The following is a 14,479-nucleotide window of genomic DNA, read 5'->3' as shown; positions in this document are numbered from 1 at the left end:
TAGGCTCTCGTGAACCGGAAATGAATTTTATTTTGGGCTTCACAGTGTAATAAGCTGATTACTGAAGAGATGGCTGGAGACGCAGACGATGAGATACCGGGTAGGTTTGTTCAATCTTTTTTTTTTTTTTTTTTTTACAAATTATTATTTATTTTTAACATTACAATTACAGATAGCAAGTCCAACGTCCCAAAGCTATTATTGTCTCCATGCGAATTGTGTAACGTTACATAACAGAGTGAGAATTTATGTGAGAAGAGAATTTAATGGAAGATGACAGAAGGGAAAAACACACAAAATTATAAAACTGTTGGGTTTTTTCCGTTTTGTTCTGTTTCAGTGTGAAACGAGCTGTCAGTTATTTCATGCGAATGAAAAGTAGCTTCTTTGCGTTGCCAGGGACAACGAAGCCACGCCTCCTCCTCTCTCTCTCTCTCTCACTCTCTCACACACACACACGTACTTTTATTTGTATACTGAAAATAAAAATAAAATGCTTGCAGTGTATTATTTAAAAAAAGTTTATTTACAATTATAATAATTGTTCACTATTTACAATCAATTCCTGTGAAATGCACAATAAAATCACGTTGAAATGTAGTTAGTTTTATTATTATTTTTTTACACTTGGTAGATAATTGTTTCCAAATATCTTTATTGTATATTAAAATTCTAATAATAAGAAATTATTTATATATATATATATATATATATATATATATATATATATATATATATATATATCCGTTAGACGAGACGAGACGAGAGATGGTTGGCTTGAGAAATGACTCAATGGTTTTGTTGAATTATTTTCATGTTTTATGGCAGAAACTGGAGCTGTATTCACTTTCGGCAAGAGTAAATTTGCAGACAATGTTCCCAGCAAGTTCTGGTTGAAAAATGACGTCCCTGTAAAGCTAGCATGTGGAGATGAACACACTTCACTAATTACAGGTACGATTAACATGCTGAGAAATACATTCTGCTGTGTTAAGCTCTCTCAATCAATCTGTGTTTTTTTGCATCCTAACGTAGAGAACGGAAAACTGTTCATGTTTGGCAGTAATAACTGGGGACAGCTCGGCCTGGGCGAAAAGATCAGCGTGAATAAACCTACTTGTGTTAAAGGTAAATTTCACTCTTTTTTCTTTTAGCTTGAGCAGTGGACCCACATGGATACTTCACAAAAACACTGTTCATGCCAAAGACTCATTCTATAAGTAGCAAACTCACCTGGAGGCTATAGATTTGTACCCATGAAATCCTGTGCTCATCTCAAGACTTTACCCTGAACATGGCTTGGTCATTCGGGATCTAAATAGAAGTCTACATCTTTGGGTACAGCAGTTTGAATGGAAGTTTTGTCTATCCCCAACCTGAAGTCGTACATTTTCATTTTAAAATCTGCCAGTATTGCTGATTTTCATGTAATCTGACATGACAATCAGAGCAATCTGTGTTATGACACAGAACTGTCTTACAGTGCCTTTTGAAACTAACACCAAACCGTATTTTTGTTCAAGCCTTGAAATCCGAAAAAGTCAAGCTTGTTGCTTGCGGAAGAACTCACACTCTCGTTTACACGTGTAAGTATTTTTACACTTCCTCCAACTAAGTTAATGAGTAACGGAGCACATGGTGCTAACGTTCAAAAAAGTGGAAAATAATTATTTCCCAGTTCAGACACAGATATTGATTGATATTGTGGCCTAAGTGTAAACAAACATCATTCATGGAAGATATCAGATGAAGTGAAGTGACTTATTAATGTACTGTGTAATTAAAGGCCCAAAAGTCTTTGTTAGCAGATTTGCAACAAACAGTATTTATTTCAGAGACAAGGGCGTGACAGTAATCTTTTTGTGTCAGCAGCATCCAGTAACCTATACGCAGCAGGGGGGAATAATGAAGGCCAGCTCGGTCTTGGAGACTTTGTGGATAGAACCTCATTCCAGCTGGTGGAGTTCTTCACAAAACGAGGCCCAATCAAGATGCTCGCAGCGGGCTCCAACACGTCAGCTGCTATTACACGTGAGAGATTTAACTGCTGAAGTCTTCTGACAGATGTTTCGATACATGACAAGCTAACTAGCTGTGTTAAATAGACTTTTACTCACGCCCAAGTCTAGACCAACGGTCTCTAAACTGCTAGTAAAGCTGAGTTTAAGTGAAGTACTATAATGTAATAAGTAAGTAATATAATGTTCAAAGATAAGAATGGTTACTTTTTACATGTCAGACCAGGACAGTTCAGGAAGTCTCATAAACTCGAGCCCATAAATCAAGTTACCTCACATCTCAGTTATAGAGAGAGAAATGACATTCGCTCAGTGTCAGTTGGGTTGATCAAACAGAACAACACCAACAACACAATACATATAAAATATATCCATTTATTTACAATCTACTGCAATTCATTTGAAAAATAACACATATAACATGATGACTATAATCCTAATTAAGTCTATTTTGGTTTCCAGGTTATAACAGTACTGAACAGAAATGAACTTTAATGAGATTATATGTCATGAACCTGTGTAAGATATACCATAATGTTAAATTGTGGGGAAGTCAGTGTTGTGACCACATTCACGCTTGATTCTACAACATCTTTAAATGAGTTCTTTTGGAAAGTTTATGACCCTCTATTTTGTGCCCTGTACGCCTTCTAAATAGCTCCTTTAAACCAGACCTTTTTCAAAAAACAGGTATTTTACAGCATTTCACTAAAATACTCAGTTTTGTCCAAGACTACATTTGGAAACCTGCGTACTGGCCAGTTGAAGTATTCTTTCCTCTACAAAGCAATTATTTTGTGTTAGATATATTCCTTTTTTAGTTTATCGTGTCTGTTTCGTTGCCGTCTTCTAGAGGACGGGAAGCTGTACGTCTGGGGTGATAACTCTGAAGGGCAGATTGGTTTGGGAAAGGAGGAAGGTACTTCCACTCCACGTGAACTTTATGTGGGGAGACGGGTGACGTGGATTTCCTGTGGTTACTACCACTCTGCTTTTGTTACAGGTAAAATCACCTCAGTGTACTTGTTATGACCTGACAGTGTCCAGCACCATGTTACTTGATCTACTACAAGAGACATTAATGCCATTAAGCATTATACCACAACTCTGTTTAATTGGTGAGATGACATTGATTAATTCCTTATAACAGCACCTCTGGCAGTAGTTCTAGCTGTAAGAGAGATCGCAGATTCATTAGTTCATTCTAAAGTGGTATTTTTGCTATAGTATCAGCTCTTTCACAGGGGTTTGGTGGATGTCTGATATAATTCAGGACGAATAATAAATGCATTACGAACGTGACAACGCATGACAAAGGCGTTATTGTCCACATCAGCACTTTGTTATGAGCATCACAAGAGAGTGTTTAGTTGTTTTTATTTTGTCTTACTGACATCAAGAGGGAAAAATAAGAAGAGTTTATAACAGAAAATATGTTGTCTGCTGTTCCACAACAGCTGAAAAGTAGGAGTTCATTATTAAATAAAAAAATGCTAGCAAATTGCTGTGTTAATATTTCCGTCATTGCACAACTACCTAATCATTGACTACAAAACCATAGTGTTTTCTTACTTAATATTTTTGGAAATAGCACTGGTCAAGCTATTCTCCATTAATTCTCCCTCTGTGACTCATGAAACATTACTGCTGATATCATTTCACTGGCCTTCAGTGGCTTATGGAGCACAACAAAATGCATCATTAATTTGACTGAATGAAACGTACCCGTCATACTTCGGTTTGTTGCTAAGCAACGGCTGTATTGTGCGTTCCAGAGGACGGGGCGTTATTCACCTTTGGAGAGAGAGACGGTGGAAAGCTGGGTTTGAGCACCTCACAGGCGCCCAATCACAGAGTGCCTCAGCAGGTGGAGGGCATCTCTGAACCGGTGCTGCAGGTGGCATGTGGGGGAGGCCACACACTCGCACTCACAGGTACTACAACTGACACAAAAAGTCATGCTGTGAAGAAATGACAATGGCAGGTGGTCTTTTTTTCTTGAGCTGTGCCTAAAATGAGATTTAGAGTGTGCAATTATCTTGAACAGACAGTATTCAGATGTCACACATGTACCTGACACTCACTATAGTGTTTTAGCGAACATCATGTATTACGTCAATGTCATCTGTTATTTAGTGCCTGTCTGACTTACTGTCTTTGTTCTGTTATTCAATGGAATCTGTACTTATTTGTTGGTCCTTAATGTGTTTGTGTGTTTGTGATTGGCCTCAGAGAAAAACCTCTATTCTTTTGGCCTGGGACAGTTTGGTCAACTGGGTCATGGCACCTTCACTTTTGAGTCCCGCTTACCAAAAGAGGTGGAACATTTCCGGAAGGGAAGAGTAAAGTACATAGCATGTGGAGAAAATCACAGCGCTGTTCTCACAGGTACTGCAAGGGTGCTGTCATCACACCAACTCATAAACTTTGCTTGTCCACTAAGCCAGATTCTGCTACATATTGTATATGATACATTTATAATGCTCCTCAAACGTTTGCCATCACTTCCTTGTTTTTAAGGAAAAATGTATTGTTGTGAAATGAAGGCTATTCAGTGCAAGAAATTTAGCAAGGAAATTTAAAATATCTTACCATGCTGTGAACCTCCCCTTCAGAGAACATCACAAACTGGTAAAATGTGTTATGGACAGATGAGTCTAAGTTTGAGGTCTTTGGATCAAACAGAAGAACATTTGTAAGATGCAAAACAAATGAAAAGATGCAAAAACAATGGTTAACACCATTCATTCATGCATGGTGGAGGCAGTGCCATGGTCAGGGGTGCTTTGTGCTTATGGTAAAATGGGAGATTTGAGTGGAAGGGACCTGAAGAAGAAAGACTATCATACAATTTTGCAACGCCACAACATACCCTGTGGAGAGTACTTGATTGGGGCCAATTTCATCCTTCAATAGTATAGTCGTAGTTTAGGAACCCCTGACAATTTCAAAATCATCTTTCTATGATTTTCATTTATAAATATTTGGGTGTTTGGATCAGCAATTTCATTTTGATCTATCAAATAAGTGAAGTACACAGTAATATTTCATTAGTGAAATGAGGTTTATTGGATTAACAGAAAATGTTCAATAAGCATCAAAACGAAATTTGACAGGTGCATAAATCTGGGCACCCCAACAGACAAATCACATCAATATTTAGCAGAGCCTCCTTTAGCAGAAATAACAGCCTCTAGATGCTTCCTATAGCCTGTAATGCGTGTCTGGATTCTGGATGAATGTATTTTGAAATATTACTGTGTCCTTCAGTTATTTGATAGATCAAAATGAAATTGCTGATCAAAACACCCAAATATTTATAAATGAAAATCATGGAAATTGTCAGGGGTTCCTAAAAGTTTGCATACGACTGTATAATGACCCAAATCTCCCCTTCAAATAACCCACTTACCTCAAGAAAGTACCTGTTGCATACCTGTTGCTAGGATGTGGCAGTAAACCAAGTGCTGTGATTCAGGATTTCGGGAGATCATTGGAGACACTATGGTTTCTGTTGGCCTTTGGAACTACTATGATGGGACCAAGGGCTGGCAGACATCTTCAACAATTCCATCCTACTGCATTTTCCATATGGTTGCTGCCAAATCACAACTTTGGGTGTGGTCTTTAAGTCCAATTGTATCAGCTGTGTTCCCTGCATCCTTCGAGAAAACGTTTGCAAATTGAGCCACCAATTCCCCTTTTTCTTGTCTTTGTGAGCGGATTGGACACATGGTGGATCTGGGAAGACACTGGAAGCACAGAGACAGGTTCAAACCATTTTTTAATCAAAGTGTCATGACAAACCCATCCATACCTGTTTCCTTTCTCTTACTCGGCTGTTACATTAGTTCACTGGGGCCACCCAATTTCTAACCGTGTAGGGGCCATGGCAGTGAGATAGGAACTTGGCACAGGGTAAAAAAGTAGCACCTGGTCTTCCTCCATATGTTTTCTAAGGACATAGGGCTATGCAAGCACTATGGTCTTGAACATGCTGGACATATTTGATAGCAAAACCCGGAGGGTTTCTCTTCCCAGGGCTCTCTTGACACATCTACCAGTCCCTGGGGTCTGGTTCTGAACAGAAAAGCTGAAGGTTTGTGGTGTATCTCATACAAACAGGAAGTAGGGCTGGACGAGGTCCCAGGTCCTCCCTTGCTTATCTACTGTACCACCTGATGCAGCATTTACCTCAACATTTTCTGCTAAATATCTCATTTTAAATGTGTTCATTTCAGAGTGTGGACTTCTCTACACATTTGGAGATGGCCGTCATGGGAAACTGGCTCTAGGAGATGAGTACTTTGCCAACCAGTTCAAACCAACACTATGTCCACGATTCCTCAAAAATAACGTGCAGGCTGTGGGTTTCAGTATAGTATCTATTTCTCTAAATCATACAAATATACGATTTTATCATAATATATCAAGCATATATTCTGTACTTGTGGGTTTTTCCCCTAGGTTACTTGTGGTGGGTGTCACATGGTAGTATTGGCTAAACCTCGACTCAGAAGGTCAGAAGTTGTAATCCTAGAGGAAAATGATGTGACTGAAGACCATCTGGAGAAGCTGCTCCGGGAGGCGGAGTCTCGACACAGTCTGAACAGAAGTCTGTCAGCCCGAGACAGACGCAGAGAGAGGGTGAGTTTAGTGTAACACAATTAATTATAATGATTGCATTGCTGTCAGAGAATTCATGCTTGCTAGTAGAAGAAGTTAGCATAACCTCAGAGCAGTTTACGTGGAAATATTGACGGATAGTTACAAGGTTACAGGGAATGTTTTGTGTTAATTGTGCTATAATAACGTTCATAAAAAATTTAATAATACTTGTTTGAATATATCAGACATACTAAATGTGTTCTTTAGTATGATTAATAACATTTTACAAGCTGCCGTTGTGAGAAATGCTTAACCAGTTGTAATTGTGTTTTTTCCTGTGGTGAGAGCCAAGAGCTTTATGGCTAGAAAATGAAGATAAATGTTTGTTATTTAAGATAAAATGACATTTTATCTTTTTTAGTAGCATGTAAAATAAGCATCTAAATAATTTTAGGGTGAACTGTCAAGAAGGTATTTAATGGCAAAATAATTAAAAGAAGATTAGTTAATAGTGGATGGTGCTGTAAATGAGTAAATAGCAATTAATCACTGTGACCAATTCTATACCTTTAAATTATATTTACATCTTTAATATATTTCTATATTATATATAGGTTTTTTTTTACTGTCACTGATGGCAGTATAAATATAAGAAAATGAAACCGAACCACAAATACAATCTTTTTTTTCTTGAGTGAACATTTCCAGTTCCAATCTTTGTCACACAATCAAACTGAATTTTTTTTATTTTTGTTATTATGTATCTGCCAAGTTCCGATCATGGCATTGTTACAATCTCTTATAATCATTTGTGTTTGATTTTCTTTCTTTTTTTTTTTTTTTTTTTTTAGGAGCGCTCTCCAGAGCAGTTTGGGATGATGTTCCGGACTCTTCCACCTCTTAGTTCAGGTCACCTTAATGTGTCTCTACCTGCTTCTAGTCAGACTTTTCCTTCACAACTAAAGCAGAGAACCACAAATGGTTTCCAGAGGAATGGCCTTCTCAGCAGCACCGGTAATGAAGACTATTGAAAGTTTTGACTACTTTAATTAATAGTGATATGTTTGACGCTTCGTGCATTATATATGTATTTTCATAGGCAAGGTCACAGAAGAGCACGAAGAAGATGCGAAGACTCTTGTTGAAAACTATGAGGATAACGAAAGTGTGAAAGATTTGGGAGAAACTGTGGATTTATTAAATTTAGTGAGTACAGAAAGAAATGCTTTGCCTTGCTTTACCTAACTGATTTAATCATTTATAGCTGAACAATGAATAATGAACAGCATATGAGTTTAAATCTAAAACAATGCTACAAAACTATTGGATAATTTACAACAATGTCATAATGACAGACATGATTATAGGTGATAAGTAAAGTATGACTGAAAGGGAAAATGCTGGTGTCTGACGTTTATGGGGTTTTTTTTGTTTGTTTTTTTAAAAGACTCATGTAATGAAGATGGATCCAGCTGAGAAGACTATTACTTTGTCTCCTGTGCAGAAGGTAAGCAGTGGATAGAATCCAAGTGGTGCTTAAAATGCTAAATATATAAAAAAGGAATGATGTCGCTTCCCGACGAACGTTCTTCTTAACGTAATTATTCAAGCCGCCTTATACGGTGGCTGGGAAGTGCAAAACACATTAACAAATCCGAAAACACATTAACAAATCCGAAAACAAATTAACAAATCCCAAAACACATTAACAAATCCCAAAACAAATGAACAAATTAGAAAACAAATTACCAAATCCCAAAACACATTAACAAATCCCAAAACAAATTACCAAATCCCAAAACAAATTAACAAATCAGAAAACACATTAACAAATCAAAAAACACATTAACAAATCAGAAAACAAATTAACAAATCCCAAAACACATTAACAATTTAGAAAACAAATTAACAAATCCCAAAACAAATTACCAAATCCCAAAACAAATTAACAAATCCCAAAACACATTAACAAATCCCAAAACAAATTAACAAATCAGAAAACACATTAACAAATCAAAAAACACATTAACAAATCAGAAAACAAATTAACAAATCAGAAAACACAACGACAAGTCAGACAACCCAGAAACGGTAGTGTATCGTTTTTGAATGGAAACTTACCGATCATTGGACAAGACAACTGTCACTCACGATATACAGATATGGAATCTTATGTGTAATGTGTAAAGTTCTCAGTTTAAATAAAGTTCTCCGTTCAAGAAAATAACAGAATTAATCCACAGTAATCCATTCCATCCATCCATTCCAACTTTTCCCTGCGGCAGACTGTTGAACTTCACGTATGCTTTGAGTGACAGGTGTCTTGTCCAATCACAAACTATATCAACGCTTCCGGGTTGTCTGAAATGTCGTTGTGTTTTCTGATTTGTTAATGTGTTTTCTGATTTGTTAATGTGTTTCATGCACCGATTCAGACAACCCGGAAGCGGTAGGTATAGTTTGTGAATGGAAACTTACCGATCATTGGACAAGACGACTGTCATTAATGATATACAGGTGAATGAAAGGTGTTTCGTCCGATGATGATAAGTTTCCATTCACAAACTATACCAACCTCTTCCGGGTTGTCTGACTTGTTAATGTGTTTTGGGATTTGTAAATTTGTTTTGATATTTGTTAATGTGTTTTGCACTTCCCGGCCACCGTAGCCTTACCTACATAAAGCAGTATATTATATTAATGTTCCAGTGCAAACTATAGCACATATAAGAGTTCAGTGGTGTAAAGACCACAGACACTGTTTTACAGAGATGAAAAGAACAGACATAATCAGATGAGTAAGCCATCATCATTTTCTACAAGTCAATATGTAGCATATAACAAGAGGACGATACAGTACTGAGCGCTTAACTCGTACGGCGAGCACACAAACAATCGCTGTAGATGTACAGTATGGACAAAATAAACATTTTTCATTTGAGTAAAAATAAAAAAAAAAAATATTCCAACATTTTATCTTAGTAGATTGTACCTGCTTTTCCAGTAATGATGTTGTTTACGTTGCTATTGAGCAGCCACTGGTGATAATTATGGGATGTGGCATGACCTTACAGTACTATTTTAATACTCGTGTGTTCTTCCCATTAACATGGCTATCTCTCTAACTCACTCTATAGCATTTATTTATTTATTCATTTACTTTTTTCATCTTTGTGCTTATTCTGCGCTCATTCTTCTTGCACTTTTTGCTCACTCAATTCTCACTCTTTCATTTTCCCTTCTGCTTCCTGGGGCCTGGATAGAGGCGGAAGGTAAAATCTGAGGTAAAGCGCAGTAAGGTGGTGGAGCAGTTAAGCAATATAAAAGGAGAGGAGAAAGTAATTTATGAATCAAAAGAAAAGGCTAAACATTTTAGAGAGGCAGATTTAGAGAAAGCAGGATCCAAAACAAGGTCAGTGGAAAGAAGACAGCAACAAGCCACTGAAGAAAAGTTTTACGCTCGAATCACACAGGTGAAACACATACCTGCGAAGTCTGACAGCAAAGTAGAGAGAAGCAAGCCAGTAGTTGTTCACAGCAAATTACTGGACAACACCATTGAGCATGATGTAAAAACAAGGAACAGCAGCACTATTAATGCTGAGTCTAATCGGGCACAAGGAGCAACCAAGAAGACCCAGTCAACCAAACGCAAGCACAACGTGGACACACAAAAGACAGAAAAAGGGCTTTCGCTGGACCTTGAAGCAGCAGCCAGTTCAGCAAACAGCATCAGTTCCCATTCAGAGGACACAATGCCATGCTCTCTCATTGGAGTGACATCGCTAACAGAAGACCTGCCCATTGAGAGTCCTGTGCGTCTTCTGAAAGATGTAGCCTCCAGCCGTTTCCTGTCCCGAGCAGCATCCATCAGCTCCTTGAAAACCAGTGGGCAGAGTTCAGACACTCTGGACGAACAGTCTCATTCAAACGCTGCCTCGATCTGTGAGGATCCGGAGAGGAATGTAAGCAAAAGGATGGCGGTTACCATTAATGTAAAGCCTGTGCCTGCAACTTCAGATGAGGAAACTGAGAGGAGCATGTCTCAGTCTCACGCTGAGGAGAAATCTGAAGATAAAGCAGTCAAGAAGGATGAGATCTATCACTTATCACAGGAGGAAGAAGAGGAGGATGAGAGTCAAGGGATCACAGACACTGAGAGATTGGGGAAAGGAATTGAGAAGCGCAGCAGTGTGGAATCTGTCAAGGAAGCTAGTAATAGTGTTGGCCAAGGAACAAATGATAACGATGAAGAGCAAGATGACACGACTTGGAGAAAGTCAAGTCAGGATGAGACGAGCGAAGGAGAGGAGAAAGAGGAGAAAAGTAAGATCGAATCAGAGAAAGGAAAAGAGAGTGAGTGTGAGTTTGAGGAAGAAGGGAAAAGTCAGGTTATAGATGAACAAGAGGATGAAGAAGAGAGTGAGACTGTTGAGCAAGAAGAGGACAAAAGCAGAATGAGCTGTGATGAGGAAGAGAGCAGTAAAGAAACAAATAGACAGAAACACAGCATGCTAGAAGAGGAGGAAAGTGAGGATGAGCGTAAAAGTTCTAAATCTGAAAGCGTTCCTGGTGAAGGTGGTGAAAGTGAAGATGAAGACGCAGCAGAAGAAGAAAAGGATAGTTCCGAAGAGGAGAAGGGGTCTGTCAGGATAGTGAAAAACAAGTCAGAGGACGAAGAGCTAAGTGAAAATGAAAGTGAGGTAGAGGCAGACACGACAGAGGGTGGAAGTGAGAAAGAAGAACAAGAGGGTGTGAAGGACGAGCAGGAGAGTGAAGAAGAAGAGAAAGAGAGTGAAGGAGGACAGGAAGACAGTGAGGAAGAAGGGGAAGACAGTAAGGAAGAAGAGGAAGAGAGTGAAGTAGGAAAGGAAGAGAGTAAAGTAGGAAGTGAAGATAGCGAGTCAGAAGTGGAAGAGAGTGAAGTAGGAAATGAAGAGAGTGAGGACGAAGAGGAAGAGAGTGAAACAGGAAAGGTAATAAGTGAGGAAGAAGATGGGGAGGGTAAAGCAGGAAAAAAAGTGAGCGAGAAGGAAGCGGAGAATAGTGAGGAGGAAGAAGGGGAGGACAGTGAAGCAGGACAGGAAGAGAGTGAGGAAGAAGTGGAAGAGAGTGAATTAGGAAATGAAGAGAGTGAGGAGGAGAATGAGAATAGTGAGGAGGAAGAAGAGGAGGACAGTGAAGCAGGACAGGAAGAGTGTGAGGAAGAAGAGGAGGACAGTGATGCCGCACAGGAAGAGAGTGAGGAAGAAGACAGTGAAGCAGGACAGGAAGAGAGTGAAGAAGAAGAGGAGGAGAGTGAAGCAGGACAGAAAGAGAGTGAAGAAGAAGAAGAAGAAGAAGAAGAAGAAGAAGAAGAAGAAGAAGAAGAAGAAGAAGAGAGTGAAGCAGGACAGGAAGAGAGTAAAGAAGAAGAAGAGGAGGAGAGTGAAGCAGGACAGGAAGAAACTGAGGAGGAAGAAGAGGAGGGTGAAGCAGGACAGGAAGAGAGTGAGGAAGAAGAAGAGGAGGGTGAAGCAGGACAGGAAGAGAGTGAGGAAGAAGAGAGTGAAGATGAGGAGGTAAGAAAAGCAGGAAAAAAAGAAAGTGATGATGAAGAAGAAGAAAAGGGACTGGAAAGAGAAACAGAAAATGAAGAGGAAGAAAGTGGAGGAGAGGAAAAGGAGAGTGGTGATAGAGAGGAAGAAAGTGGAGATGAAGAAGAAGATTCTGATGCAGAGAAAGATCTAGAAGGAACAGAGCAGGAAGATGGCAGTGAAGGTGAAAAAGAAGAGGAGGACGGAGGAGAAGATGAAGAAGAAGATGCAGACCAAGAGGAGGAAGACGTGGACGAATTCACAGAGGACACAGCAGATGAGGACGAAGAAGAAGAACCTAAGAAAAAACGGAAAGGAAAAGAAAAGCCATCGGTTATGTCAAAGCAATCTAAATCAAAGCAAGAGACCTCAAAGAGTAAAAAAGGACCAGCTAGAAGACACCAGTCAGACTCTCAGGAGTCTCAGGAGCCTCGACAGTTCTGGGATGATGTTCTTCCTCAATACCTCAACTTAAAATAAATCCTCTGGCTCAGTCTTCCCTTCTGCTCTCTCAGTATGACATCTCTCCGCTCTCTCATCAGACATTATCCTGTAAATGTGTTTCACTTTTCTCAGCCATCTCACACATAAAGATCTATAATGCCTTATAGATCTTTATGCACATCATCTTCAGCTGCTATTTACAAAACAGTGTGTTTCTTTTGCTGCTTGTTCTCCACTTATTTGTACTGAAACTCTTCTTAGGTATTTCCTAATTCAGTGGTTCCCAAATTGGGGTACGCGTACGCCCGGGGGTACGCCACGTGACAGAGGGGGTACGCAAACAAAATGCTGAAATGTACTGTTAATGTAATTATACTGCACCTAATATTCAAGCAGACATGTATTTCTCAGACTAAATATAAAGACGTGTCCCCTCTAGTGTACGCACACAAAGTAGCCAGGTAGTGCAATAAAATGTCAAATTCATGACATCCAACCAAATTACCCTATCTGCAGTCACCAAAAATCTGTGTCCACTCAAGTGTCATGCGTAAGTGCACGTCTTTATTTAGCGCATGTAATTCACACACAGTTTTACGTCGTATCGCTGATATGGCAGAAGACGTTTTAAAACAACTATTGCTTCGCATAAAATCCAGCGATTTCTACGCTTTACAAATTGACAAATTGACTGATATAGTCGGTTTGGCTCAGCTGCTGGCATATGTCCGGTATAATAATGATGGTATTTTCCAGAGACGGACAATGCAAACAACTGGGGGTATTGGGGGGGGGTTATGCAGGATGATGTTAAATCCCTGGGGGGTACGTCTCTTTAAAAAGTTTGGGATCCACTGTCCTAATTGGAATAGGATTTTTTTTTTGTTTACTATTATTCAATTTTTTTAAATTGTTCCTCTTTGGTCAGTGCAGTTATTTTTCACGTACTTAGCTTCCTTTGCTGTGAATCTTCTGTCTATCTGTTGGAGTGATTTTAAACAATGGACTTTACTGCAAGTAAATAATACTAATAACTGCATTGAGAATGTGGGCGATGTGGACAGACAAACTCCTGAATGGTCAGAAACACCAAGCAATCATGAGCAAGTGGAATGAGTGACTTGCAATATGAGGTGAGACTTTTGTCCCCTTAGCAGACGAGCCAACGTAGATCCCCAGTCTCTCAGACCTTGTCTTTTTCTGTGTGGTGTGTGTGAGAGAGAGTAAAGGTGAGCTCTCTCTCATATGTGTTATATGTTGTTAACTCCCTACTACATCCAAACACATTCCCAAATGTCCCTTGCCTTCGTGTTTTGACCCTTGCCACCACTTTTCAATAACATATTAAACTCTTAGAGCTCTTTATACTATAGCGCCTTCATCACCTCCCATTCTGGGTCTTCATCAGATCTCCAAACGCAAGACCATAGAGTTCAGTGACGATGAGACAACAGGAGAGGAAGAGCAGACAGAAGAGGACGAAGAGGAGGACGAGGAAGAAGACGAGGAGGAGGAGGGGAACGATGCAAAGGAGCAATGTGAAAATGAAGAAAACAAAGAGCTAGTGGAAAAAACTAAACAGCAAGAAAGCAGTGTGATCCCACCAACACCTCAGGTGATCTAAACCGTAAACTATTAAATCGCTTCTATAGAAAATGTTGGTTTTGTCCCAGACGGTGCATGTGAAATAGTAGAAGACTCTGATAACAATATGACGGAACATACACATAACTTCAGTATTCTTTTTAATCAGTGTTACAAAGTGGTTACCATTTGTTACTAAATTATAATCTCTTGATCTGTTCTATGTAAAGAATGATATAGAAGAGGCGC

The 14,479-nt window shown here is 39.1% G+C and overlaps 1 protein-coding gene across 1 annotated transcript; it reads left to right on the top strand.

The window, feature by feature from the left end:
- Window positions 1-28: 28 nt before the first annotated feature.
- On the top strand, window positions 29-13,354 carry rpgrb (retinitis pigmentosa GTPase regulator b). Its single transcript, XM_060858819.1, has 14 exons — window positions 29-100; window positions 829-954; window positions 1,036-1,128; window positions 1,524-1,586; window positions 1,873-2,031; window positions 2,872-3,021; window positions 3,794-3,952; window positions 4,251-4,406; window positions 6,260-6,384; window positions 6,486-6,665; window positions 7,478-7,640; window positions 7,726-7,832; window positions 8,074-8,133; window positions 9,890-13,354. Exons 1-14 carry the CDS (start codon window positions 70-72, stop codon window positions 12,680-12,682), a joined length of 4,365 nt encoding a protein of 1,454 aa, XP_060714802.1. The 5' UTR covers window positions 29-69; the 3' UTR covers window positions 12,683-13,354.
- The last annotated feature ends 1,125 nt before the right edge of the window (window positions 13,355-14,479 follow it).

Source organism: Tachysurus vachellii, chromosome 23 (assembly GCF_030014155.1).
Source record: "Tachysurus vachellii isolate PV-2020 chromosome 23, HZAU_Pvac_v1, whole genome shotgun sequence".
Taxonomy (NCBI): Eukaryota; Metazoa; Chordata; class Actinopteri; order Siluriformes; family Bagridae; genus Tachysurus; species Tachysurus vachellii.
Note: the sequence above shows the minus strand (reverse complement) of the source record. Positions and strands in the feature narration are given on the sequence as shown.

What these genes read in the sequence shown, in the direction of transcription:
- rpgrb (XM_060858819.1), top strand. Translation starts at nt 70, where the DNA reads ATGGCTGGAGACGCAGACGATGAGATACCGG. An exon ending in CCACTCTGCTTTTGTTACAG is followed by an intron (nt 3,022 to 3,793) that starts GTAAAATCACCT and finishes TGTGCGTTCCAG; the next exon opens with AGGACGGGGCGTTATTCACC. An exon ending in CTTTGTCTCCTGTGCAGAAG is followed by an intron (nt 8,134 to 9,889) that starts GTAAGCAGTGGA and finishes GGGCCTGGATAG; the next exon opens with AGGCGGAAGGTAAAATCTGA.